The sequence below is a fragment of the Moschus berezovskii genome, chromosome 4 (genome assembly GCF_049115385.1).
Source record: "Moschus berezovskii isolate FMDL1 chromosome 4, NW_MosBer_1.0, whole genome shotgun sequence".
Taxonomy (NCBI): domain Eukaryota; kingdom Metazoa; phylum Chordata; class Mammalia; order Artiodactyla; family Moschidae; genus Moschus; species Moschus berezovskii.
This window is the reverse complement of record NC_142463.1, coordinates 14,263,037-14,288,001: the sequence shown is the minus strand read 5'-3', so window position 1 is coordinate 14,288,001 and position 24,965 is coordinate 14,263,037. Positions and strand designations below refer to the sequence as shown.

The following is a 24,965-nucleotide window of genomic DNA, read 5'->3' as shown; positions in this document are numbered from 1 at the left end:
ATGAGAAAAGTTGACTCACTGGAAAAGACTCTGATGCTGTGAAAGGTTGGGGGCGGGAGGAGAAGGGGACGACAGAGAATGAGATGGCTGGATGGCATCACCGACTCTGTGGACATGAGTTTGAGTGAACTCCGGGAGTTGGTGATGGACAGGGAGGCCTGGTGTGCTGTGATTCATGGGGTCGCGGAGAGTCAGACACGACTGAGCGACTGAACTGAACTGAACTGAAGGGACATGATAATGAACAACACAACTGATTTCTACCCCCAAGAACTTCACAGTCAAGGTGGAAGCGTCCTCATAGAATCCCACAGAGGGATGGATTCCTGCTGCTCAATCCATGCCCTACTCACTTCCATCTTAAAACAAAAGCAAAAATAAACAAACCCAGATTCCATGTCTGCCTCCAGTTATTATCCTAGCTTACATTCCCATTGTAGTCAAGCATCTCAAATGAGTTTATTCTGCCCTCAAATATTTATTGCATATCTACCTAATGCCTGGCACTGTACTAGGTGCTGGAGAATCAGCAGGGAACAGGAGAGACAAGTGTCAACCCTCAATGAGTTTATCTTGTGGTGAAGGACACAGATGATAAATAAATATCTCAACCTATCAGTGGTAAAGAATCCACCTGCCAATGTAGGAGATGGCGGATTTGATTCCTGGGTCAGGAAAATCCCCTGGAGAAGGAAATGGCAACTCACTCCAGTATTCTTGCCCGGGCAATTTCATGGACAAAGAAGCCTGGCGGGCTACAGTCCATGAGATCACAAACAGACGGACACAACAAATGACAAAACAACAACAATGAGCTTAATAGATGTTGTAAAGTAAAATGGTGTGAGGCAGGGGGCACAAAGTGATCTGAGGATGTGCGGCCGTTTTAGCCAGGCGGTCAGGAAAGTCTTCTCTAAGGATTTAACACTCGAACAAAGACCCGAATAAAGTGAGATGAGGAGTCCGAGACAATCGGGGGGAGAGGATTCTGGGAAGACGGAACAACCAATTTGAAGTCCTGCAGCAAGCACAGGCAGGAAATGTCAGCGGAAAGGCACAAAGGCTCTAGTGCCTGGGTGAACAGGAAAGGGGCAGGACCCAGGGCTTGGGATGGCCTCACACCCAGTAACGCCCTGGTGGTCCTGGCAGAGTTATTAGGGTTGCTTTCTTTCCTCTCAGAGGTGCCCCAGTCTCGCGTCACCCTGTGTATAGGCCACGGTAAGCAGTTGGCATTTTATTCTGAATGTCATGGGAAGCTTATGGATGGTTTTGAGCAGGAAGTGATGTGATCTGACTGATGTTTTAAATGATCATGACCGAGTCCTTGAAACACTCTCTGGCTCCTGTAACCCCCACCCTTGGCTCTCCTCCACCTCCCGGCTGTTTCTTCTCAGCCTTCCCTGGCAGCTCTTTTTCTTCTACTCAGCCTCTAAATCTTGGGGTTTCTCTAGACCAGTGGTTTTGAATGGGTGGGGGGGTGGGGTGGGGTGGAGGATTTCTCACCCAGCAGGCATTTGGTATTATCTAGCAGAGACATTTTTAATTGTTATGACCTGGGCAGGTACTGCTGGTATAGAGCGAGTAGAGACCAGGGATTCTACTAAACATTCTAAAGTGCGCGCAACAGCCCCAGGCAACAAAGAATTTTCCAGCCCAAAATGTCAAGTGGGACTGAGGTCAAGAAACCCTGTCCTAGGGACTTCCTTGGTGGCCCAATGGCTAAGACTCTGCACTCCCAATGCAGGGGGACTGGGTTCAATCCCTGGTCAGGGAACTAGATTCCCATATGCCTTAACTAAGAGTTTCCATGCCTCTACTAAAGATCCTGCATTCTGCATGAAGACAGAAGATCCTGAGTGCCACAGATGAGACCCAGTGCAGCCAAAAGAATAAATATTTTTTAAAAAGAAAGAAAACCTGCACTAGATTAGCACTGTCCAACGGAAATGGAATGGGGAGCAGCATATACAATTAAAATTTTTCCAGCAGCCACATTAAAAAAAAAATACCAAAAGACAAGTTAATTTTTAATGTTTTATTTAATCCAATATGTTTAAAAGATTATAAAATCTCAACATGTTATGGCTGCAAACCTCTTTTGGTTGAAGTTTCCATTCCACTAGTGGGTGCCCATGGAAGTTATGTGAGTGCCGAGGACATCTGGAAGAAGAGAGTCCACAGGTGTGGCTGGTGTGACCACCAGGGTCTCCCGAGGAAGCCCAGGCTGTCAGTTCTGACTCTGTACGCCAGCTGTGTTACCCGTGTGTCTGCATGTTTGGGTCTGAGTGCTTCTGCTTAGTCGCTCAGTCACGTGCAACTCTTTGCAACCCTTTGGACTGCAGCCCACCAGGCTACTCTGGCCACGGGGTTTTTCAGGCAAGGACACTGGAGTGGGTTGCCCTTTCCTCCTCCAGGGGATCTTCCTGACCCAGGGATCCAACCCACGTCTCCTGTGTCTCCTGCACTGCGGGTGGATTCTTTATCCACTGAGCCATCAGGGAAGCCCGTGTCTGTGTACCTGGCCACGAGATAATGTCTATGGTCATGTGTGGAAGGGGGCATGGGATTGTTTCGTCCCCCCACCAGAATCAAGTGGCCCCAAGCAGGTCTTGCTGTGGGAGTGAAAGTGCAGTTATTCTCAGATGATCAACCCTACTCTCCCAAGTGAGGCGGGGATGGGAGTGGCTTTCTCTGTGTCCCAGTGGGTGAGTCAAAGGGAAAGACTTCGCTGGTGTCTGACCTACCACATGGAGATGGCCTTCCCATCTCCTCCTCCTCCCTGCTCATGAAGTCCACCTTCCAGGATGCCCCCATTCTGTTTCCTTCTGAGCCTTGAGGGGTCAATCCTCTGGTCCATGTGGATGGCAGATGAATCTCTGAGACTCTTCCTTGAGCCTCCCTTCAGCGGGGCAGAGCAGTAGGAGCCCCTGCCCAGTGAACAGTTTGGTCTGTTGTAGGGGAGTCCCAGGAAGGGAGGCTGGAGACTGCCACCCACGCCCTTTTGAGGAATCGCTTCAGGAATGGGCCTTCTCCGAGACTTCTTGGCCTTCTAGGACAACTTGGCCTCTAGTGAACTGATTCCCAGGGACACCCAGCACCCCCACCACCAAGACGGGTCCTCAGGCACCTTGGCCAGAGCCGGTCCTGCTCAGGTGGTGCAGCCTCAACTTCGGCCATCCCTTTTGGGATGACAGCCGCCCCCCACCCCCACATTACATTTGTTCTGGACCCGTTCGGGAGAAGCTGCTGCAGGATTCTGGTCGAGGATCAGGCCACCGCCATCCCCACCAGCCTCCCCAGGACCCCAGCACTACTAGACCTCGGCAGTCTGGGGCATCGCGGAGTCGGCAGCGCCCGGCGGCGAACCAGGGCCAGACGGGGACCCCCTGGACTCCCCGGGGGCCTCCCAGGGCACCTGCCCAAGGCCACCCAGCTCGCGGCGGCCGAGGCGGCGGAGCGGAGCCGGACCTCCCAGCCGTCGGCGGGGGCGGCGACCGCCCGGGGCCTTCCCACGGCTCGGCCAGCGCGTCACGGCGGGGGCGAGGGGGCGCCCGGGGCTGCGGCGCAGGAAAGGGCCCTGGGAAAGGGCGGCGGCGGCGCCCCGGGGCGGGGCCGGGGCGGGGCCCGACTTCCCGGCTCGCCGCCCGCGCCGCCCGGCGGAGACCCGCGTAGCCCGCGTTCGTGATGAAGCGGCCGCGGGAGCCGAGCGGCTCCGACAGCGAGTCCGACGGACCCATCGACGTGGGCCGCGAAGGCGAGCTGAGGTAGGGGGCCGGGGGTGCGGAGCGCGCGCGGGCGAGCCGGCTGGGGAGCCGCCCGACGGGCTGGCGAGCGCTGGGCGACTTCTGGGGCGACGCAGGTGTGGCGCCGCTGTTACGCGCACGAGTGTCCGGGATCCCGCGCGCTGTCCTTCGTTTCGGGCTGGGGCTGCTTCGTGGAGGGAGAGTTCAGCTCGGGGTCTGAGGTCCGGTTGGCGATGTCTTTCTTAGTGCCCGGGTGAGGCTACTGGCAAGGACTTTCCCTGAAGATCTTAGGAACCCTCCCGGGCTGTTGGTATCACACCCCTGGTCCAGAATGCAGTGGCTATGAAGAGTAATCACCTTCTTCATTCCGCTCTAGCTTGGGTACTCTTTCCATATACTACACACACAGAGAAAAATTTCCAGGGGAGGAAAATCCCCCTTAAGCAAACTGGACTTTGCAATTAAGGTTTTAATATTGAAAAAAATAATCGGTGACTTGCCCATAGTCAATGCAAGGGCCTCGACTCCAGTTGATTCCACTGCCCTTTCTACCACATCAGTCTCTTGCCAATGTCTTTCAACTCTTGGTACATTTTCAGACCTGGTGTCAAACCTGTAGAACAAACTAGACTTGTAAAAGCTCTGCTACGTCCCAGTTCTGTGAACGAGCTAAGTTTCAGTTTCTTCATCAGTAAAATGAGTATAAATAATAGCACTGACCTCATAGGATTATTAGGAAAATCAGATGAGATAACCTATGTCAAAGGCTTCACATAGAGCCCAGCACGTAGCAAATACTTATTAGTCTCAGGCACTCAATATGTGATACCCAGAACTTGAAAATGCAGCGAGGACTGACTGGGAGCCTGCAGGCCTGGGTTCTGGCCTCAGATCTGCCACCAACTCACCGTTTGACCTTGGGCCGTTGCTTTCCCTCTGTGAGCCTGTTTCCTCATCAGGAAATAAAGAACAGGGAGTAGAAAAGGGAGGCCTGTCTGGTCCCTCCTGGCTCATCTAAACCTGAATCCCTAGACTAGATTTGCAAAAGGGATTCCGTTCATTCTTAGGGATGTTTCTGAGAGTATGTCATAATTTCAGTGATCTCCAGTTTTCTGAGACCAGGATATCCTTTTCAATCACAAGTCCAATAAAGGGCCACCACCTTCCAATTATTTCTAGCTTATAATAAGAGGTAATTTCCTGTCCATGAGGTTTGGGGGTATATAATACAATTCCCTATGCAACTTACTAGCCTTTAAAAATTGTTTAGCAGAAACTGCTATTTAAAGAATCAGTTCTCGGAGTCTGTGCCTGCTGGGAGCAGGGGAAGGGCCCAACGCCATGTGGTGGGGGGGTGGGATGGGGGGGTTGGGGGAGGTGTCTCAAGCTCAGTGTCATTGGGTCTTCATGAATCAGAGGCGTGAAATTGGTGTCAGAGAGCTAGGCCAATGGGAGTTGGCTTCTGTCCTCCCAAGAATTTGCAGCCTGGTCAGTGACCTGACAGGTCACACAAAGTCCATGGGCAGGATGGAAGATGGAAGGAGAGACAGACTGTGAGCTGTGAGGGCACCTGAACAGGGAGAGGTCACTCACAACCAAATGTGCAAGGAGGGCTTCCTGAAGGCAGTGGCATTTGGACTATGGCATAAAGGATCGGTACGTTGTTTTTTTTTTCCTATAGAACATTTTGTCCTTTCAACCAGAGCCCATTTTTTGAGACTGTCTAGATTCTCTGGCGAGCAGACCCCCTCAGAGGAGAGAAAGCAGTTGGACATCTGGCAGAGGCAGACTTATAGACCCCTCTTTGTAGCACTCACCAAAAGGCCCTCCCCCCAGCAGACATCAATGCTTCGATTCAGGGAGCGCTGAACGATGCCTGCTGTGGCCCAGACCCTGGGCTGGGTGTTGGGGGGGGCCAGATGTATCCTGCTCAGCCTCTGCCCTCAGGGAACTCTCCGAGAAGAAGAGCTTCATGAACAAAGAAAGCCAGATAAACAGTGTCGAGGGCCAGGGGACTGAAGCAGCCAGCCTCTGCCCAGGGTCAGAGGCAGGGCTCAGACCCCTCCCCACACAGAGTAAAGAGCAGGGTGTGTTCCATTGTCACTGAGGGCATCTATTTGGTGGCCGTGTCCTGCCCCACATGTGAGAATCACCCTCAGAGCTCCTATCTGAACCCAGCCCCCTGACACACATGGGTCCAAACTGAGAATATACCTCTCCCCTTCGCCTCTGCAAAAATTTAATGAGCACCATGCCACACGTCAGGCACTGGTTCAGGGTCTGTGGGTTGTTTCTATATGATTTGAGGCACATGGTGGCCTTTGAAGTCAGACAGACTTGTGTGTGACTCTCACCACCATTAACTTAGGCAAGTGACTACCCCTTTCTGAATCCCACTTTTCTCCCTTACATTATGGGGATGCTAATACCTTACCTCACAGGATGAGGGTTTGATAGGGTAATGGACTTAAGGCATACAACTTCTTGCTTTGACACAAGGCAACTTCCAAATAAAACTACTCTTTAGGGACTTCCCTGATGGTCCAGTGGTTAAGAATCCCCCTTGCAATGGCCGAGACACGAGTTTGATCCATGGGCAGGGACCTAAGATCCCACATGCAGTGGAGCCATGGGCCACAACTACTGAGCCCACATGCCACAACTAGAGAGTCCGTGCACCTCAAGGAAAGATCCCCTGTGATTCAATGAAGAGCCAATGCAGCCTAATTAATTAATTTTTTAAAAACTGCTCTCTAAGGGGTCACTGTTTAGTTGGAGGGTGCCATGTTCATGAGACAGCATGGTCTAATGAAAAGCCTGGATGTCTGTAGACTGGACTTTGTGTCTGCCCCTCCAGCTATCAAATGATTATTTTTCCTTAGCATGAAATGGCCCCAATACTTAACTCACAGAGCTATTGTATGATGAATGAAACAAGCAAACGTGGAAGTGCTGTCTAGAACAGAAAGCACTGGCTATGAAGTATACACGGTGGGATGATGACTGCATGGGGAGCAGTGGATGAAAAACCAGTAGACTTGGCTTCAGCTCTGGAATTTCGTTTAATTTGCTGTGTGACCTGGAGCAGATCCCTTCCCCTCTCTGAGTTTCCACATTTTACAAGTGGGCTGAATGCTTTCTGAAAGCCTTTCACTGAAGACATTGTGAGTCTGCCTCTGGTTGATGAAAAATGAACTGGGTCACCTGCAAAGGCTCCTCAGGGTATTTCCCTAAAAGGAACTGAGGCTTACCACTGAGGGTGGTCATGACCACCTGGAAAGCTGCCTTTCCCTCAAGAGACCACCCCGGAATTCTGGCTAGGGATTCCTTGATGCCCGTGAAACCGATCTTGGGACTCAGTATATTTTCTCTGGGTCCCTGAAAATCTGCCTTATTTCCAGGCTCTCAGTCAAGAAGCTCTAACACCCTCTCCCAGTGTCAGGGCCAGATCACAGCCTGGAAAAGAGCTCGCTCTGGCTGGGCTCTTGGGAGCTGTATGGCTAAGGGGACTGGAGGGCTATTCAGACAGACAGGAAGTAGGAATTAGGAGGGAAAACAATGCTGAATTTGGAGCCAGAAGACATGGATTCCCATGTGGGCTTTGCTCCTCAGCAGCTGCATAGGCTGGGCAAGCTGCAGTAGCTCCCCATGCTCAGCGTTGTCATCTGTGAAATGGGGCTCTCCCTCAGAGGAGAGAAGTATTAATACCTGTGGTGATGCCTGGAAAGCTGTGATGTGAGGCATGCCTGTGGGATACAAGAGTGGAGGGAGAGGGATAACACTGCAGAGAATCAGGAGGGTGGGAAAAGGGATGGCTGAGCTCCCCTGAAAGGGGGGAGTGTCAGCCTCCAACAGATGGTCCCTGAGGAGGGATCAGGCTGAGAGGCAGTGACGGCACAGTGCTAACCCCATACCCCTGGAGACATCTTACCCACCCTGGAGGGACAAAGGCCATGTTTCTTAGTAGACCTTGGCTCTTGTGGCTTGTCTGGAGGGAAACTTTGTAAACAAGCCACCCTACAGATCTCAGGATCTGGCCCCTTGAGCCCTGGGTGTAGCTTGCTGAGCCATGCCTCCCAGGAGTTTTCACCAGCCTTACTTTCTTGTCCAGATGTTTGGATGGAAATAGCCTTTTCCAGATGTAGCTGGACAAAGCCAGGGCCATAGCTGTAGTTTGGCAAATGTTGATCTGGTCTCCCCTGCAACCTTCTCTCTTTGAGCAGTGATGAAAATGATCCAACCTGTAATGCCAGGAGGCTTGTCAAGTGGGCTGGAACCCTCCGGGCGAGCCACATATGCCATTTCATGAAGACCTAAGACGTTGATTTTCTGGTATCACCTCTGTGTCCTTCAGTGATGCCAAAGGCAAGGGCAGGAGGCGGAGCTCAACCGTGAGCTCTGTCATGTTCCAGGCTTTGCTGAGTACCGGGTACAACTGTGAATGAGACAGACATGGTTCATGGCTTCGTGGAACTTAAGGACTTCGTGGAGAGATAGACAATCAAGTATCATGGGGGGGTGATGTCTGAAAAGACTGCCCCAGGAAGTTGGCATTTGAGTTGAGATCTGAAAGGTGGTAGAAGTTACTCGGCGAAGGGGCTGGGGTTGGGGTGAGGAGAGGATGTGGACCAGGGAAGCAGTATGTGACGCCACAGGAAGGATTAGTGTATTCACAAGCTGGAGCACACAGAGCGAAACCGAGTTGCGTCTAGGAGGCAACCGGGGCCAGCTGGGCCACCTGAAAGATGGCGGCCTTGATCTTTGGGAAGTCCCTGAGTTTAAGAGAGTGACATGATCTGATTTTTTTCTTTATTTTAAGATTTAAAAAATCATTTATTTTTGCCTGTGCGCTGCCTTCGAAGCTGCACACGGGCTCTCTCTCGTTGCAGTGAGCGGGGGCCACTCTCTGGTTGCAGGACTCGGGTTTCTTATTGTGGCGGCGTCTCTTGTTACTGGCTTCCCAGGTGGCACGGTGGTAAAGAATCTGCCTGCCAAAGCAGGAGATGCAAGCGATGTGGGTTCGATCCCTGTGTCAGGAAGACCCCTTGAACAGGAAACAGCAACCCATCCTAGCGTTCTTGCCTGGAAAATTTCAGGGACAGAGGAGCCTGGTGGACTACAGTCCATAGGGTCGCAAAGAGTCAGACACGACTGAGCACAACTCAACCACAATAACCTCTGTTGTTACAGAGCATGGGCTCTAGAGCTCGGGCTCAGTAGTTGTGGTACAGCGGAATCTTCTCAGAGCAGGGATCGAACCTGTGACCTCTGCATTGGCAGGTGGATTCTTAACCACTGAATCATCAGGGAAATACTAAAGACTTTTTTTTTTTAACTTCTTTATTGAATTTGTTACAATATTGTTTCTGGGTTTTTTTGTTGTTAATTTATTTGGAGGATAGATGCTTTACAATTTTCTGCCATACAACAGCGCTAATCAGCCATTAAGTATACATATTTCCCCTCCCTCTTGAACCTAACCCCACCCCACCCCTACCCCATCCTACCCCTCTAGGTGGTCACAGGTTGAGTTCCCTGTGGTATACAGCAACTTCCCATTAGGTATCTGTTTTACATACAGTAATGTATATGTAATTCCTTCTGTTTTATGTTTTGGTTTTTTGGCCACGAGTCATGTGGGATCTTAGCTTCCCCGACCAGGGGTCAAACCTGCATCCCCTACATGAGAAAGCACAGTCCTAACCACTGGACCACCAAGGAGGTCCCACCATTTGCATTTAGATGATCACTCTGCCTGCTTGTTGTGGGTAGTGGGATACAATAAACTTCTGCAGTGGGATACAATAAACTTCTGCAGACTAGAAAGGTGATGGAGCCTTGGTCCTAAGATTGGCAGTGGAGATAAGGGGGACAGGTGTGAAACATATTTTAGACATGAATGGGCAGGTTTTGATGGGATAGGTGAGGACAGAGAAGGAATCAAAGATGGTGGTTGAGTGCCCACCTTGCAGAAATGGGAGATGGGTGCCTTTGCTGAGATGAGAACCCCGGGAGGAGGTGGGGGGTGCGGGGAGGTTTTAAGTGGAGAGGAGCTCTTGGGTTCCTGTTCAGATGTGTGTCTGAAATAGCAGGGGGGTCCCCTTGTCTGCAGTTATTTGTGGCTGTGATATCTTCAATGGGAGCTGGGCTCTGGGGGTCTGGGACCTGGCCGAGGGCGTCCAGTCCAATCCTAGGTCTGAGTGGGGCCCCTGGCATGTTGACCAAATGAATGATCCTAAGTGCAGCCCAGCAAATCCCCTTCACTCCAGGAGAGCCGCTGAAGCAGGAGTCCCTTAAGAAGGGCAAGCAGCTGGGCTGATGAGACTATCAGTCAGACAGGCACGAAAAACCCCAGAGGACTGAGCCTCCTCCACGTGATGGGAACTCCTGGGGTGCCAGCGAACATCCGTCCTTCAGCCGGGCCCGAGGTGATGCGAGGCTAAGGTTTTCTGGGGAGGCCGAGGCCGCGTCCCCAGAGTCCGAGAGGGGCCTGTGACCCAGATGCTGCCTCCCCCTCGGCCTGGCCGCGCAGCGTGGGAGGAGGCGGCAGCTGCAGGCGGGCGGAGGGCGGGCGGCCGGCGCGCCCGGCCCGTGGGAAGCGGCGGCATCTGTTCTTTCCACGCTCCTTCCCAGCGGCTCCCTCTGAAACCCAACCCGCCGGCCCGGCCCCGCCGCCGCCGCCGCCGCCCGTGCCCTCACCCGCCCCGCCCGGGGGGATCGGGTTGCAGGAGCCGGTTGGCCGGGTGCGGTTCTCCCGAGGGCGAGGGGCAGGGGCCGAGGCCCAGCGGGTTAGGTCCGGGCGAGAGTCAAGCCCCCCCATCCCATGGCCCCAGCCGCCGGCCACTCTGGGGCAGGAAACTCGGTGCAGGGGAGGACTTGGCCCAAGGAGAAAAGAGCCCCCGGGGAGAAGGGGAGAGAAAGCGTCCCCACCCACGCCTGCCCTGTGCCTCCTCCCCCCAGCGCCTGGGGGACCTCTGGTGCTGGGAGGGGTCTGTGCCCGCCCACAGCCGGCTCCGAGGTCAGCCCAGGCCAGGGAGATGGTCCTCTCAAAAATCAGCCTTTCTATTCCTCTCCAGCCAGATGGCCCGGCCGCTGTCCACCCCCAGCCCTTCACAAATGCAAGCCAGGAAGAAACGCAGAGGGGTGAGTGTCTTTCTCAGCAGATTTGCAGAACAGAGGTTTGCCCTGAGTTCCCAGGGGCCTGGCCCAGAGCACCCTGGTCAGAAACACCACGGGGGTGTGTGGGGCGGGGCGCTGGGGGGGGGTGGGGAAGCGATGCTGCCTGGGTTCAAGTCCCAGTTCTGCCAGGAGCTAGCTGAGTGACCTTGAGCAAGCTGCTTAACCTCTCTGTGCCTCGTTTTCTCATCTGTGTAACTGAAATCAGGATGGTACCTTCCTCAAAGGGCTGTTTTGAAGTGAATTAATGTGATGTGCTCAGAACAAAAGGTGACAGGCAACTAGCTATTATTATTTATCCCAGTCTTTCCCACTTCTCTCTGAGCCTGGAACTTTCACTCCCTCCCAGTGTGCTGAGGGGTGAGTTAGGGGGATAGAAGAAGGATGTAGCCATGCTTCTGCCCTGGAAGTTCAGAGACCCAGAATCCGGCAGAGACCAGCCCCACCACTCACTAACGAAAAAACTTCCTCCATCCAGCCTCATTCTCTTTGTCAGTAAAATGGGCATCATCATTTCTATCCTGAGATAAGCATTCCGCTACCAGTATCATGAGCTGAGAATGAGCTTTTGGGAATGAAAGGCCTTCCCAGCTGGAAAGAGCAATACCTAGGACTCCTTGACTTCATGACCCAGCAACTGAAGGGGGTCTCCCTGGCCCAGCAGAGGTCTCCAGGGTCTGCTCTGGGGCTGTGGCTGGTGTTTGTATTCTAATTGATTGGTGCCCTGTTGTATCAATGGTTAAGTGTGTTGAATACCACTCTTCAGATCAAGACAAGAAATCTGAGTTCTGTTCGCACCTTGAACTTCCTTGCTGTGTGACTTTAAGCAAATTGCTGCCCCTCTCTGAGCCTTATTTTCCTCCTCTGTAATGTAAGAATGGATTTATCACCCTCACAGGAATATTGTGAAGGAAGATATGAGTCAGTGCCCATCAAAACATGTTGGAAACTGTGATGAAGTACCTACTTGGTTTTTGTTTTTTTCCTCATTGCTTTTTAGATCATAGAGAAACGGCGCCGGGACCGCATCAACAGCAGCCTTTCTGAACTGCGGCGCTTGGTCCCCACTGCCTTTGAGAAGCAGGTATGTGACACTGCTGAATGTGCTCGAGGAAGTACAGCGTGGGTTGCAGATAGGATTCACTTCTCGTGGTATCTCTTATTGATTGGTGGCAGCTGCCTGAAGTGCCTGTTGATGGCCAGGAATAAGGGTGATGGAAATTCAAATTGACTGAGGTGTCTTAGGGGCTGTGGCTTTATGTCCATCATCGGGTTGAATTCAATCCTCAGAACGATCCCGAAGGACTGGGACTACGATGCCCATTGCACAGGTGAGGAAACAAACACAGAGCAGTGAAGTAACCTACTCCATACTCCAGATCACACAGCTAGCGCATAGCAGAGTGGGACTGGAACACAGACTGTGTGATCCTGAAGTGCCCTGTCCCTCGGCACTACTGACATTTCCAGAGCTATGTGAAAGTAGAACAGGCTGCTTGGGGAGTAAGGCTCTGTCACTGAACATGCTGGGATGGAGGGACTCCAGTAGGGAGTCAGACAGTTGAATCAATCAGACAACCTTAAAGACTCCCACTGTGTGCACCATGGCACCATCATAGGCCCTGTGACTTCCTTTTGCTGGAGAAAACAAGTCAGTCGTTCCACCGACCTTTACTAAAACCTTCACAAGCCCAGCCATGAACTAGACTTAGTACCTACCGTCAAGGGACTCGCAAGGAGAGTCCAGACCTTAGGTTTCACCTGGGAGACCAGGTGATGCTGGAGTCTCCGGAAACATTTCCCGAGAGAGTGAAGGATGAGCAGGTGCTTTGGGGTAAGACGATGAGCCAGATCTTGGGGGTGTGTGTAGTGAGTGTGAAGTTGGATGTCTGGTAAAGCTGATCTAGGAGGCAGGTGGGTAGGCAGGAGTGACATTCTGGTGATGGTGCCTGAAGCCACGGAAGTAGAGGGGACCCTCTGAGGAGAGTGCACAGAGCAAGAAAAGCGAGCCATCACTCACTGGAAACACCACCGTTTTAAGGGTCAGTTAGAGCAAGAAGACAGGGGAGGAGGGTGTGTAGGAACTGATGGTAGAGCAGGCTCAAATGAGAACCGAAGAGACTCTATTAGATTTGGAAGGCTTGGCCAAAACAGAAGCCCAGTTTCAGGCATTGGTGGAGCTGGAGGAAGAGGAGAAAATTGAGGCAGTGAGTGTTGATTACCCTGTGCGGGGGAGGTGAGTGACAGAGCAGCTAACGACCATCACTCTTCTGTCTGCTGTACACACAGGGCTCCTCCAAGCTGGAGAAAGCTGAGGTCCTGCAGATGACAGTAGATCACCTGAAAATGCTCCACGCCACTGGAGGCACAGGTACTGACACTACACTCTCCCAGAGTCATTCCTGCAGCCAGTATTTGGGAGCTGGGCCCTGGGGAAACAGTGGTGGGCAAAGCAGACACGGTCCCTGCCCTCGTGGAGCTCACAGTTCACAGAGGGGCTGAAGCAAGGCTTGTCTCTCTCTTTTGGCATCACCCTCTCTGCTTTCTTTGTCTCCCTGTGTCCTGCCCTTTCTTCAGCTCCACCCGTGCCAACCTTGAACCTTGGAGGAACTCTTCTATAACAGACTACTGGTCCCTCCCTTCCGCCGGGGCCTCGTTAAGCATCAGCCTGAATGAGCCCATTCTCACTGCAGTCCCAGTGGGAGATTTTTAGCCATGGCGGTTCAGTGGTGTGCCGACCCGCTGATCTAGGCTTCTGGACTCTTGTGGTCTTGGCGGTGTTGGGGGGAACACGTCACACTCACGGTTAAAGATCAGTTGTGGGACAGTAGTAAGATGCAAATGTAATTCATTTTGTTATTTTGAGCTAGTCCACTACAAAAAAGTCATGGAACTGTGGTTTTTAAAAGACTTCCGGGCAAATGGAAATTTTGAAGCTGCTATGTGTGTTTTCATCATTTCATCATTGGGAAACTGTGAAAGCTCCGCAGACCTTGGCTGTGAAGACAAGCCCTGAAACCTTAACTTGCTGCCCTTCCAGGAGACAGTTGCATTTTCAGTGAGCCAGCCCGGTGCCTCTCAAGCCTTGGTGTGCAGCAGTGTCATGTGGGGGCAGGCAGAGTCGTGGGTCACACCCCAGCGATCCCAAGGCAGTAGGTCTGGATTGGAGTTTAGGAATCTGCCAGTTTAGCAAGCATGCCTGATGACCCTGCTGCAAGTAGTCACTTGGAAAACTTCCATCAAAGGAATGCCTGGCTGACAGTGGAAACTGTCTCTAATCAACCAAGGGAGGAGATAGTTCAAGCTACATTTATATTTATCCAATTTAAAGAAAAATAGTGACTAATATTTTGGCATCATTTTATAGTTTTCCAAATGCTTTCTCTAATGTTATCTCATTTGATTCTCACAAGAATCTCGAGAGTGGGTGGTGGTGTCCTCACTGTTTTCTGGCTAAGAGCTGATGGAATGACAGAGAATTGTGGCTTAGAGCACTGGCTTTGGGTCTGAACCCTGACTTTATTGCTTACTAGTTTTAGGACCTTAGATGAATGATTTAAGCCCTTTGTTCCTCAGTTTCCTCATCTCTGAAATGGGAATAATGATAGGCTTTTATGAGGTTCAAATTAGCTAGTGCAAATTAAGTACTTAGGAAGAACCCAGCAAATGTTAGTGAAAAAAGAACAGTGAACAGAGAGAAGTGATTTGATTTGCTCAAAGTTGCACAACTAAGTAGACACCAGAGCCAGGTGTTGCCTCCAGGGAGGCCTGGCTCCAAACATAGTCTCCTGCCAAGCTGTCCCTCTGTGGGGGCCTCAGCCATGAACCAGGGAACTGATATTTGTTGCCATGATCATGAGGCCAGTCCTCACTGGGGCTGTTCCATCCTTGCCCAGAAGGTGACTGAGAGAGGGGCAGGAGTGGAGAGGCAGTGAGAATGTGAATACTCTTGTTGGCAGTCCCCCTGGTCACCCCAAATTGATTATCAGGTCCCCAAAACAGGGTCCCTGGCTTGAGGGCAGCAGCTGAGGTCCAGAGTGGGATCCTGCGTTCTAGACTGCACTTTGTGCTAGGAAACAAACTCAAATACCTCTGGGGGCCCAAGCAGTCATATAAATGATAGTTCACTTTTCATTTGTTAGGTATTTCTGTGCGCCATTTCATTTTCTCCTCCCTTCTGTATGTAGCAAGTACTGTTACAGGCCCCTTTCACAGCTCAGGAAATTGAGGCACGGAAAGATTAAGAATCTTGTCTGTAGTCACTGCTGCTGCTGCTGCTAAGTTGCTTCAGTCGTGTCCGACTCTGTGCAACCCCTAGACGACAGCCCACCAGGCTCCCCCGTCCCTGGGATTCTCCACACAAGAACACTGGAGTGGGTTGCCATTTCCTTCTCCAATGCATGAAAGTGAAAAGTGAAAGTGAAGTCGCTCAGTCGTGTCCAACTCTTAGCTATGGACTGCAGCCTACCAGGCTCCTCTGCCCATGGGATTTTCCAGGCAAGAGTACTGGAGTGGGGTGCCATTGCCTTCTCCAGTCTGTAGTCACAGTGCTGGTTAAGTCCATGGTCAAGCAGCTGGCCTCTGAAGACCTCATGCTTCACTGCTACTCTCCACTCCCCTCTTCAAGGACTCTCCCAGTTCTGATGGCTCTTACCACCACCTCCCAGCATCCACCCCATCCTCAGGGCTGTTCCACACCTCCGTGTGCACAGCCCTTTCACACCTGTCAAGCATCTGCTTAAATGAAGTTATCTTGGCCACAGAGTTTCTTCTTTGAGTTAATCATGAGTTATGATGAAAACAATATGTTTCATAATGCTCTGCAGTTAGTGAATTTATTTGGTCCTCAGACCTCACCTCCTCAACCGCAGGTGTGTGTGTGCGTGCGTGCGTGTGCTCATTTGTATCCAGCTCTTACAAGCCCATGGATTGTAGTCCACCAGGCACATCTGTCCATGGAATTTTTCAGGCAAGAATACTGGGATGGGTTGCCATTGCTTCCTCCAGGGGATCTTCCTGACCCAGGAATCAAACCTGTGTCTCCTCCTTTGGCAGGCGGGTTCTTTACCACTCCCACTTTATAGATGGGGAGACTGGGTCTCAGAGAGGTGAGGTGACATGCCCAAGGTCACAAAGAGGGGTGAGTGAGGAAAGCAGGTTGAGAACACAGGACAGTCTGCTCTCAGGCTCTGTGCTTGTCCCCTGCCCGGCATGCCCTCATCGTGCCTCACTTTTCAGGATTCTTTGATGCTCGAGCCCTGGCGGTCGACTTCCGGAGCATCGGTTTTCGGGAGTGCCTCACTGAGGTCATCAGGTACCTGGGGGTCCTGGAAGGACCCAGCAGCCGTGCAGACCCCGTGCGGATCCGCCTTCTCTCCCACCTCAACAGCTATGCAGCCGAAATGGAGCCTTCACCCACGCCTGCCGGCCCCCTGGCCTTCCCTGCCTGGCCCTGGTCCTTCTTCCACAGCTGTCCAGGGCTCTCTGCCCCAAGCAACCAGCTCGCCATCCTAGGAAGAGTACCTGGCCCCATGCTTCCCAATGCCTCCTCTCTGGCTTACCCCATCCCTGCCCTTCGAGCAGCCCCCTTGCGCAGAGCTGCTGGCACCATCCTGCCAGCCCGGAGGAATTTGCTGCCCAGCCGAGGGGCATCTTCTACCCGGAGGGCCCGCCCCCTGGAGAGGCCAGCTGCCCCCCTGCCTGCAGCCCCCAGTGGCAGGGCCGCCAGGAGCAGCCACATGGCACCACTCCTTCGGTCTCCTTCCCCTGTCTCCCCTGGCGTGGTGGGGTCTCCTGCTTATGTGGCTGTTCCTGCCCCCAGGCCCTCTTCCCCGGGGCTGGCTGGGAGGCCAGCAGGAGCTATGCTTTGCCGCTCCTGGGTCTCTGAGATCACTGAAGTTGGGGCTTTCTGAGCTGGCTTTGCCTCCAGGAAGGAGGAGAGTTCTTTTTCTAGGAGTTCCAAAAACGGCATTGCCTTTTCTGCTCTGCTTCCTGGACTGGTTATGTATGAAGGTATCTTCACCCATCCAAGGAACCCTCCTCCTTTGGCCCATCCCCCTCCTCACTGCTTGTCCCAGCTTCTCCTGGAGCTGTTCTGATCTCAGAGTCTGGGTCTCATTTCTTCCCTGGACAGAGGAGTCCCAGGAGAGTTCCCCAAGAGCTGTGCCCAGACCCCTTTTCTGCCTGAGAACACATGGGGCATTAATCTCAGGTCTGGGAATAACGCTTTAAAAGGCCCAGTGACCTAAGGCGTGCTGCTTCCCTAGAGATCAGACCCCAGCCAGGCGCAGTGACTGCCTGGCTTCAGCCTTCCCAGGCCCCTGGGCCAGATCATAGTGTCTGTTTCACTTCCTGAGATAGTAGCCGTGCAGGGGCCACAAAGAGGTCTCCTGGGAACCCTGTCTGCTCCAGCCCACCTATCTCCTCCCCCACCCCAGTGAACCCCAGAACACGTGCTGTCCACCACGGCCAAGACTGGGGACTGGGAGCCCAGCAGGGCCAGCGCCTACGCTCTTCCCGGCTGCCGACACCCACCCTCCAGGTGACCACAGTTCCCTGCACACAGCTGGGAGGTCTCTGGGCTCCGTGACTGGGTGTCCCCACCCCCCAGGCCTCGGATGGTGCCCCCAGACAGGAGCCAGGCTTGTGCAGCAGAGAAGCCGGCTCCCTGCCTCCTGCATGGTCACCGTCCTCCGGGCCTATGGTCCCGTCGGATACACAGCACAGAAGCCGCATTCCCATGTGACGGCGCCCAGAGAGGAATCCTCTTGGGAATCAGCACCAGACGTTTGTGCTGCCTGGTTTACATCCGGCTCACGGAGCCCAGACGGCTGGGATCGCCAAGGGCTGTCAGGCTGGACAAAAATAGCTGTGAGGAGGGGCAAGAGGAAGGACAGGCAGAGGCAGCTCGGCCCTTCAAGGTCACGCAGTGGGTCGAGGGCCTGGGATCCTCTTCACCTGGGATTCCATGTGGCTGGCTTTGCCCAAAGGCCACTGGGTTCCCCAGTTCCCACCCGCCACTTTCCCTCTAACGGAACAAATGGCCCAGAGCCCTTTCCCAGTGGGACAGCAGAAACTGATCAAGATGGGGAGGACCAGAGCTGACACACAGCCCGCCCAGCGCTGCCAGATGGTTGTTAAAATGAAGAAACACTTCTGTGCCTATTGACAAATATCTGCTTTCCCCAACTGCCTCTGGGTGCCCCCACCATGTGGCTTTTCCCCAGGACCCCGTGCTGGTTAACTCCTGGCTGACCCAAGGCCTCAGGGCCCTCCTGCTGGCAAATCATTGGTGCTGACTGCACAGTTATCAAATGCTCCTAATGTCACCCCTGGAAGAGTCTCCCACCCTTACCCTTTGATAGAGCTACCCTCTCTAGAGGCTGAGTTTGAGGAGACTGCATGGGCTTAAAAAGTAAGAGTTTGCAAAAGCCCTGGGGAGAAAGAGCCCTTTCAGACAAGGCGGTAGGAGAGCAGAGATCATTTAAATGACCCAGAAAGCTCTTTTGAGAAGGTGAATTCCTCAAGGAGGGATAAAGAACTAAAGGCATTCTTTTACGCCTCAGTGTGAGGTGGTTGGATCAGATTCTGCTGTCTTCCACCTCTTTCTGCGTGGAGAGAGGCGTCATTTCAGGGAGCCGGTCCCTGGCCAGGGCTGCTGCTGAGGGACACAGAGACAGAGGGAGGGCTGTCAGTAGGTTCCTGGGAGTTGAGAGGGGGCACAGAGGGTGGTGGTGGAAGGCAAAGACGAACTTCACCTTTCTTACAAGGGGCAGGCCCCTCCCCCCTCCCCCTCCCCCCTCCCCCTCCTCCCCTCTTCCCTGGCACCCTCCTCCTCCCCGGCCACTGCAGGTGGTGATTCACTGCGCCCCAGGCATTGGGTCAGTGCTCCAGTCCTGCAGTTTGACCACCTCCTAGCCCAAGAATCCAACATCTCATGGCAGGACAGTGGGAAACATTTTCACGTTTCAAATACCCTGTTTCAAAAGAATCAGTTGACACCGTTGAATGAGGTAGGAATGACCCAGAACCTTCAGCGTCTTAGTTGCTCTTGGGCTCATTCTCCCTGAGAGACTGTGGGGGAAACGATGACTATGTGTATTGGTTTCTGTGGCTGAGGGCACGTGTATCTTTGTTTATATTCCCAAACCTTTCTGGTGCCCCTGACTCCCACCCCATTGTTGGGGTTGTCACACATATTCAATAAAGTTTTTCTTTTTTTCGCTTTCCTGAAAACCTGCAAAGTTCTACTTCTTGTGTCTGGAGTCCATCCACCTCTCTGAGCCACGGCCCCGACCCTGGTCTCTGCCCTCCGAAAGGTCACTCTGCTTCCTTCTTGCTTTGCCAGTCAGTTCTCAGCACAGCCAGAGAGAGCTCTCAACATGCAAACCATAGCATATCAACCCTGGTTTCACATCCTTACTCCACTTCCCTATTATTCTAAGTATAAAAGCCAAGCTCTTTTTTCTCTGCTCCCAAATTCACTTCAGCCTTTTTCTTGCCAATCTCAAAAGCTTGTTGCCTGTGCTTCTCCCACCCTGGCCTTCCTTCGTTTCTTCCTTATTCCGGCCTCATTCCCATCTCTAGGACTTCGCATCTGCTGTTCCCTTTGCCAAGGATGCTCTTCCTCCACCCTTTGCAGGCTGAAAGCTCTTCATACCCTCAGGCCTTGGCTGAAATGTCACCTCCTCAGAGAGTCCTTCCCTGACTACTGGGCTTGACTCTATCTCCAAGTCCTCTATTCTTTTTTTCTCATATGGAATTTACCGTTGCACATCCATTTGTGAGTTTACTTACTGGTGAACGGTCTCTCCCACCGGCGCATAAGCTCCATGAGACCAGGGACCATGCCTGGTTTGCACTCCACCCTGTATCCAGTGCCAAGCCCAGTGCTGGGCTCAAAATCAGGGTTCAGTCAATATTTGTTGAAAACATGAACTGGGGAAGTGAGGAATCTTTTAGGCTCATGATATTGGATGATTCGGGCTCCTCTGGGGTGAACCCCGTGCTGGTCAACTTCAGGGGGTGGCTGGAGAGCACATTGAGAGCCAGGGCCAGGGGACTGGAAGTTCTGGCCAATGGTGAGGGGACTCTGGCCAAAGAAGAGCACGAGTGTGCTTGCTCTGGAGTGCACTCTGACAGCTGGGAACAGGCAGGCCGTTTCTACCAGAAGGTCTTGTTCTCCACTCTTGGCCTGGTTCTCTTCAATGGATTTGGCTTGTGGTGAATCCAGGCAAACATTCTTAGAGGTCTGCTCCATGCCAGACCAGGCCTGGCAAAGCCAGAGGTGATGAGGACAATGTCTCCCTGAGGGGGTGCACCTTCTGTCTAAGTGACAGTTGGGTGGGATTAGAGTGGAGAGGGAGGTCTGTTGAGAAGGCTCAGGGGTATCAGCTTCTGCTTAGTGGGGGTCATGAGGGAAGGAAGTGCAGGAAGGAAGCCTTCCTGGAGGAGGACGAAGGGAGGTGTTCTAACCACGAAGGGCACATCTTCTGGGGCAGCTCTGGAAGATGGCCTGAGACAAGCACTGCTTTCAGTGGCAGAGCAAAAGAACAGGTAGTCTGGGCACTGAAGCCAGACTTCTCAGGTTCAGGCCCCATTTCTGTTCACTTATCAGGACTGTGGTCTTAGGCAATTTACTTAACACCCCTGACCTTCTCATCTTTGGAACAGGGATGATAGCTGTCACAGCTACTGTTAGCTGAGCAGTAAACTACATACCACTGTGCTAAATGCTCTTCTTGGGACGTCCCCTTCTTATTACAATATGGAAGCTGAGCAAGACATAGTCTACTAAGGTTAGGCAACAAGGGAATGGATAACACACAGAAAGTCCTTGGTACCATACCAAGGGGCGTGTATGAAACACATGAAATGCCCAGTCCATTTTAGCCATTAGTGTTATTAATGGAAAGAGACTGGATTCAAATTGTGAATGTCATGCAGAGTTTGGACGTCAGCCTATAGGCAGTGGGAGCCATGGAAAGTTTTGCCAGGTGAATGCCAAGCTCAGACCTTGTTTAAGAAGCTTCTGTTTGACGTGGTGTGGACAACTGGGAGGAGCAGTATTCAGACTCAGTGCCACCTGTTCACTGGAGACACTAATGCTTTTGAAACATCTGCGTCCAGGCTCCAGAGATGATGGTTTAACTTACCTGCAGTGGGATTTGGGCATCCCATAAGGCGACATGAAGAATCAGGATTTCTTTCTTGGTCAAGGTAAATTTCAACTCAGTAGGTGATCTGGACTCCAGTTTATGAGCCTGAAAAGGCTGGTACCTTCTGAAAAGTAGAGAAAAATTAATTTCCACAAGGGCATCTCTGTTCTTCAGCACCATCCTAGTCCATGGCCCATAGTAGATACTTATGAAACTTTATATGTTGAAAACTTTAGGGACTTGTACAGTTGCCCTCTGTATCTGTGGCTTCCACATCCACAGATTCAACCAATCACAGATCAAAAAAAATTTTTTTTTAATTCCAGAGGGACTTCCCTGATGGTCCAGCAGTTAAGACTCCACACTCCCATTGCAGCAAGCCCAGGGTTCAATCCCTCGTCAGGGAACTAGATCCCACAAGCCACAACTAAAAGGTCCCACATGCTGCAACTAAGACCCAAAGCAGCCAAATAAAGAAAAATAAATAAATACATTAGAAAAGACATTAGCTTCCTTCCCTTCTTCCTAGAGAATGAGAGTGGGAAAAACATCTGGATGTCATCTGATCCCATTAATAGCAGCAAACACTTTCAAGCCCTTGAGCTATATTATCTCACATAATCATATAGATGATATTTCATATAGTAGTAGGTTCTATTATCCTCATTTTACAGAAGAAATTGATACCTAACTTGTTAGTGAAAGTATCCAAGGTTCAAAACACTAATGAATGTTCTAACCAAAATTAGACTTCCCTGGTGGCTCAGATGGTAAAGCGTCTGCCTACAATGCGGGAGACCTGGGTTCAATCCCTGGGTTGGGAAGATCTCCTGGAGGAGGAAATGACAACCCCCTCCAGTATTCTTGCCTGGAAAATCCCATGGACAGAGGAGCCTGGTAGGCTACAGTCCAAGAGTCATTGAGTGACTTCACTTTCACTTTCAACCAAAATTAAAACCTAGATCTGTCTGATTCCATCTTAAAAAAAAATTTATTTATTTGACTGCACCAAATCTTAGTTGTAGCATATGGGATCTATTTCCCTGACTGGGGATAGAACCCAGGTTCTCTGAATTGGGAGCTCAGAGTCTTAGCCACCGGACTATCAGGGAAGTCCCTGTCTGATTCCATCTTAATCAATATGGAACACGGCTTCCTTACCCAGCAGCCACTTGTAACACAAACCCAGACCATTCAGTGGCAGGTCATATAGGGCTGGTGGTCTGGGCTGCCATGTTAGCCTGGGAAGCCCTTCAGCTTGGCCATGCTCTTTTCACCTGTGCTAGTCAGAGTAAAGCTCAGCAGCTGTAACAAAGAGGCCCAACAATAACTCCATGGACAAAAGAAGATAGAAGTTTATCTCTCACCTAACTGCCTAGTGACCATTCCAGAGCAGCCAGAAGCTATATCCATTGCAGACATTGTAGAGCCCAGATTCCTTCCATCATGATTCCCTGCCATCCTGCAGAGCATTGTCCCTGCATTGTTAAGCTAGGTCTCCCTGAATTCAAGCCAGCAGGAAGGGAAAGAAAACTTGGCAGAGATGTGGCCACCGACTTAAAGCCTGGGCCTCGAAGTAGCACAAAGGTGTCCCGTCCATCCACACTTCCCTGGCGAGAACGTTCATGAAGAGCCACATCGAACTGTGAAGGAGGTTGGGAAATGAGCTTTTGCCCTATTCTCTGACATAAGTGTGAATAAATATTGGTAGATAGTTTCTATCACTTCACTCTTACCTCCTATTCTGGGAGGCTAAAAAGAAGGTGGGAATCAGCGTCATCGGTAGCTACCACCTGGCTGTGTGTGTTTGTGTGTGTGTGTGTGTGTGTGGCACGCCCTTGATCTGGAAGACAATTCACTTTGAGTTGGAGGAACCAAGTATAGGGATTCCACCGGGGTAGGTTGGATACCCATGAATGGCATTGTGTCTACTGGACGCAGGTCCCTGGAGAAATTGCCTAGGACACACAGTGTAAGAAAGGAGTGTTTGTTGCTCTAGGATGCCCAGTGGGCGCTAAGCTGACTGATGAGCAGCATCTGGAGGGATTGTGTACCATGCGGAACCCTAAGGGCCTTTCTGCATCCTGGCTCCCACCTGGGGAGGAGGCATGGACAAATGCTCACACCTTCCCTGACCTAGATGGCTGTTGTGCTTTTTTGTTTTCCCAGCTACTAGGGACACAGCCAGCTCAGGAGCTCTGGGTCTCACAGGGCTGTGGGTTATGTTTATCTAAGTTGAACCTCTCATGAATAGAGCCTCTGAGATGCCTTCATTAGTTACTTGACAGTGGCAGGTGAAAAGGGGCCAGGTGTTGAGTCTCCAAAGACAGACATCCAGGCTCTGGACTCTTCTGCTTCCTGTATGAGTTAAAAGAGGGCTTCCCAGATGGCTCAGTGGGAAAGAATCCACCTGCCAAAATGCAGGAGACACAAGAGACACAGTTTCGATCCCTGGGTCAGGGAGATCTCCTGGATCTGGCAACAGTGTTGTGTTGGTTTCTGCTGTACGTTGATATGGATCAATTGCAAGTATACATATGTCCCTCCCTCTGGGACCTCCGTCCCACCCCACCCCACCTCTCTAGGTTGTCATAGGGCATTGAGCTGAGCTCCCTGTGCCATACAGCTGCTTCCCACTAGCGACTCTACACATGGTAATGTATAGATGTCAATGCCACTCTCAATTTGTTCCACCCTCTCCTTCCCCTTCTGTGTCCACAAGTCTGTTCTCTATTTGTGCAGTGTTAGTCCCTCAGTCATGTCCGACTCTTTGAGACCCCATGGACTGTAGCCCTCCAGGCTCCTCTGTTCATGGAATTCGCCAGGCAAGGATACTAGAGTGGGTAGCCATTCCCTTCTCCAGGGGATCCTCCCGACCCAGGGATCAGACCCGGGCCTCCCACATAGTAGGCAGATTCTTTACCATCCTAGCCACCAGGGAAACCCTAAGACTACTCAAGTGGGTTGCCATGCCCTCCTCCAGGGGAACTTCTCAACCCAGGATCAAATCTGAGTCGTCTCTTATGTGTCCATTATTGGCGGGTAGATTCTTTACTACTAGCTCTTGTCTGGGAAACCCAAGGGCCATTTGAATTCATTTCTGCCAAGTTCAGCTCAGGTGGTAAAGAATCTGCCTACAATGCAGGAGACCTGGGCTAGATTCTTCTATCGGGAAGATCCCTTGGAGAAGGACATGGAAACCCACTCCAGTATTCTTGCCTGGAGAATTCCATGGACAGAGGAGCCTAGTGGGCCCCAATCCATGGGGTCACAGAGTCGGACACGACTGAGCAACTAACACACACACACACACACACACACACACACACACACAAGGGCCATTTAAATTCAGGCTTTGGGCAAAATCTGGATTCCATTCCTCTGCTCAAGGAAGTCCACTGTGGCAACACCCTGTCCCGGGCACTCCAGGTATTCTGTTGGAGCTTCTGAAAATTAACCAACCACTCATTGCCTACAACTCCAGCAACCCTGAAGGGAACCAGTCAGCAAGCATGAAAAGCAATGATCCTTTACGTCACACATCAACAAAACATTTCAAAATGCTTTCCTATCCAGCTCTCAACAGTTTGGTCAAGGGAGTCAGGGCAGGAATTATTATCTCCATGATGCAAACGAGAAACTGAATCTCATTTCAGGTAAAATGATCTGCCCAGATTGGAATAATAGTAAATGGCAACGCTTGTTTGGACAGCAGAGGAAGCCTCAGATTGTAAGCAGGCACAGAGAAGTAAAATAACATTGTCCAGTTACTACCAAGAATGTGCCATATGCAGGCCCTGAACCGAGTGTCTTCCATGCAGAGTGTGTGTCTATCTGCATAACTCCATGATTTAGACTGTGGTCCTATCATCATCTCCATTTTACATAC

General features: G+C 51.7%; 1 protein-coding gene and 1 pseudogene across 3 annotated transcripts; both read left to right on the top strand.

The window, feature by feature from the left end:
• The first annotated feature begins 3,628 nt into the window (after positions 1-3,628).
• HEYL (hes related family bHLH transcription factor with YRPW motif like) lies at positions 3,629-23,540 on the top strand. Of its 3 annotated transcripts, none has more exons than XM_055402397.2 (5): positions 3,629-3,764; positions 10,820-10,886; positions 11,920-12,003; positions 13,209-13,290; positions 16,158-23,540. In XM_055402397.2, exons 1-5 carry the CDS (start codon positions 3,685-3,687, stop codon positions 16,829-16,831), a joined length of 987 nt encoding a protein of 328 aa, XP_055258372.1. In that variant the 5' UTR covers positions 3,629-3,684; the 3' UTR covers positions 16,832-23,540. The 3 variants fall into 3 exon arrangements, with proteins under 3 accessions (XP_055258372.1, XP_055258375.1, XP_055258374.1); XM_055402400.2 differs by having other exon boundaries at positions 3,684-3,764; positions 10,824-10,886; XM_055402399.2 differs by lacking the exon at positions 3,629-3,764 and adding an exon at positions 5,131-5,399.
• LOC148777986 (uncharacterized) overlaps positions 19,885-24,965 on the top strand; it is a 25,841-nt pseudogene continuing 20,760 nt past the window's right edge.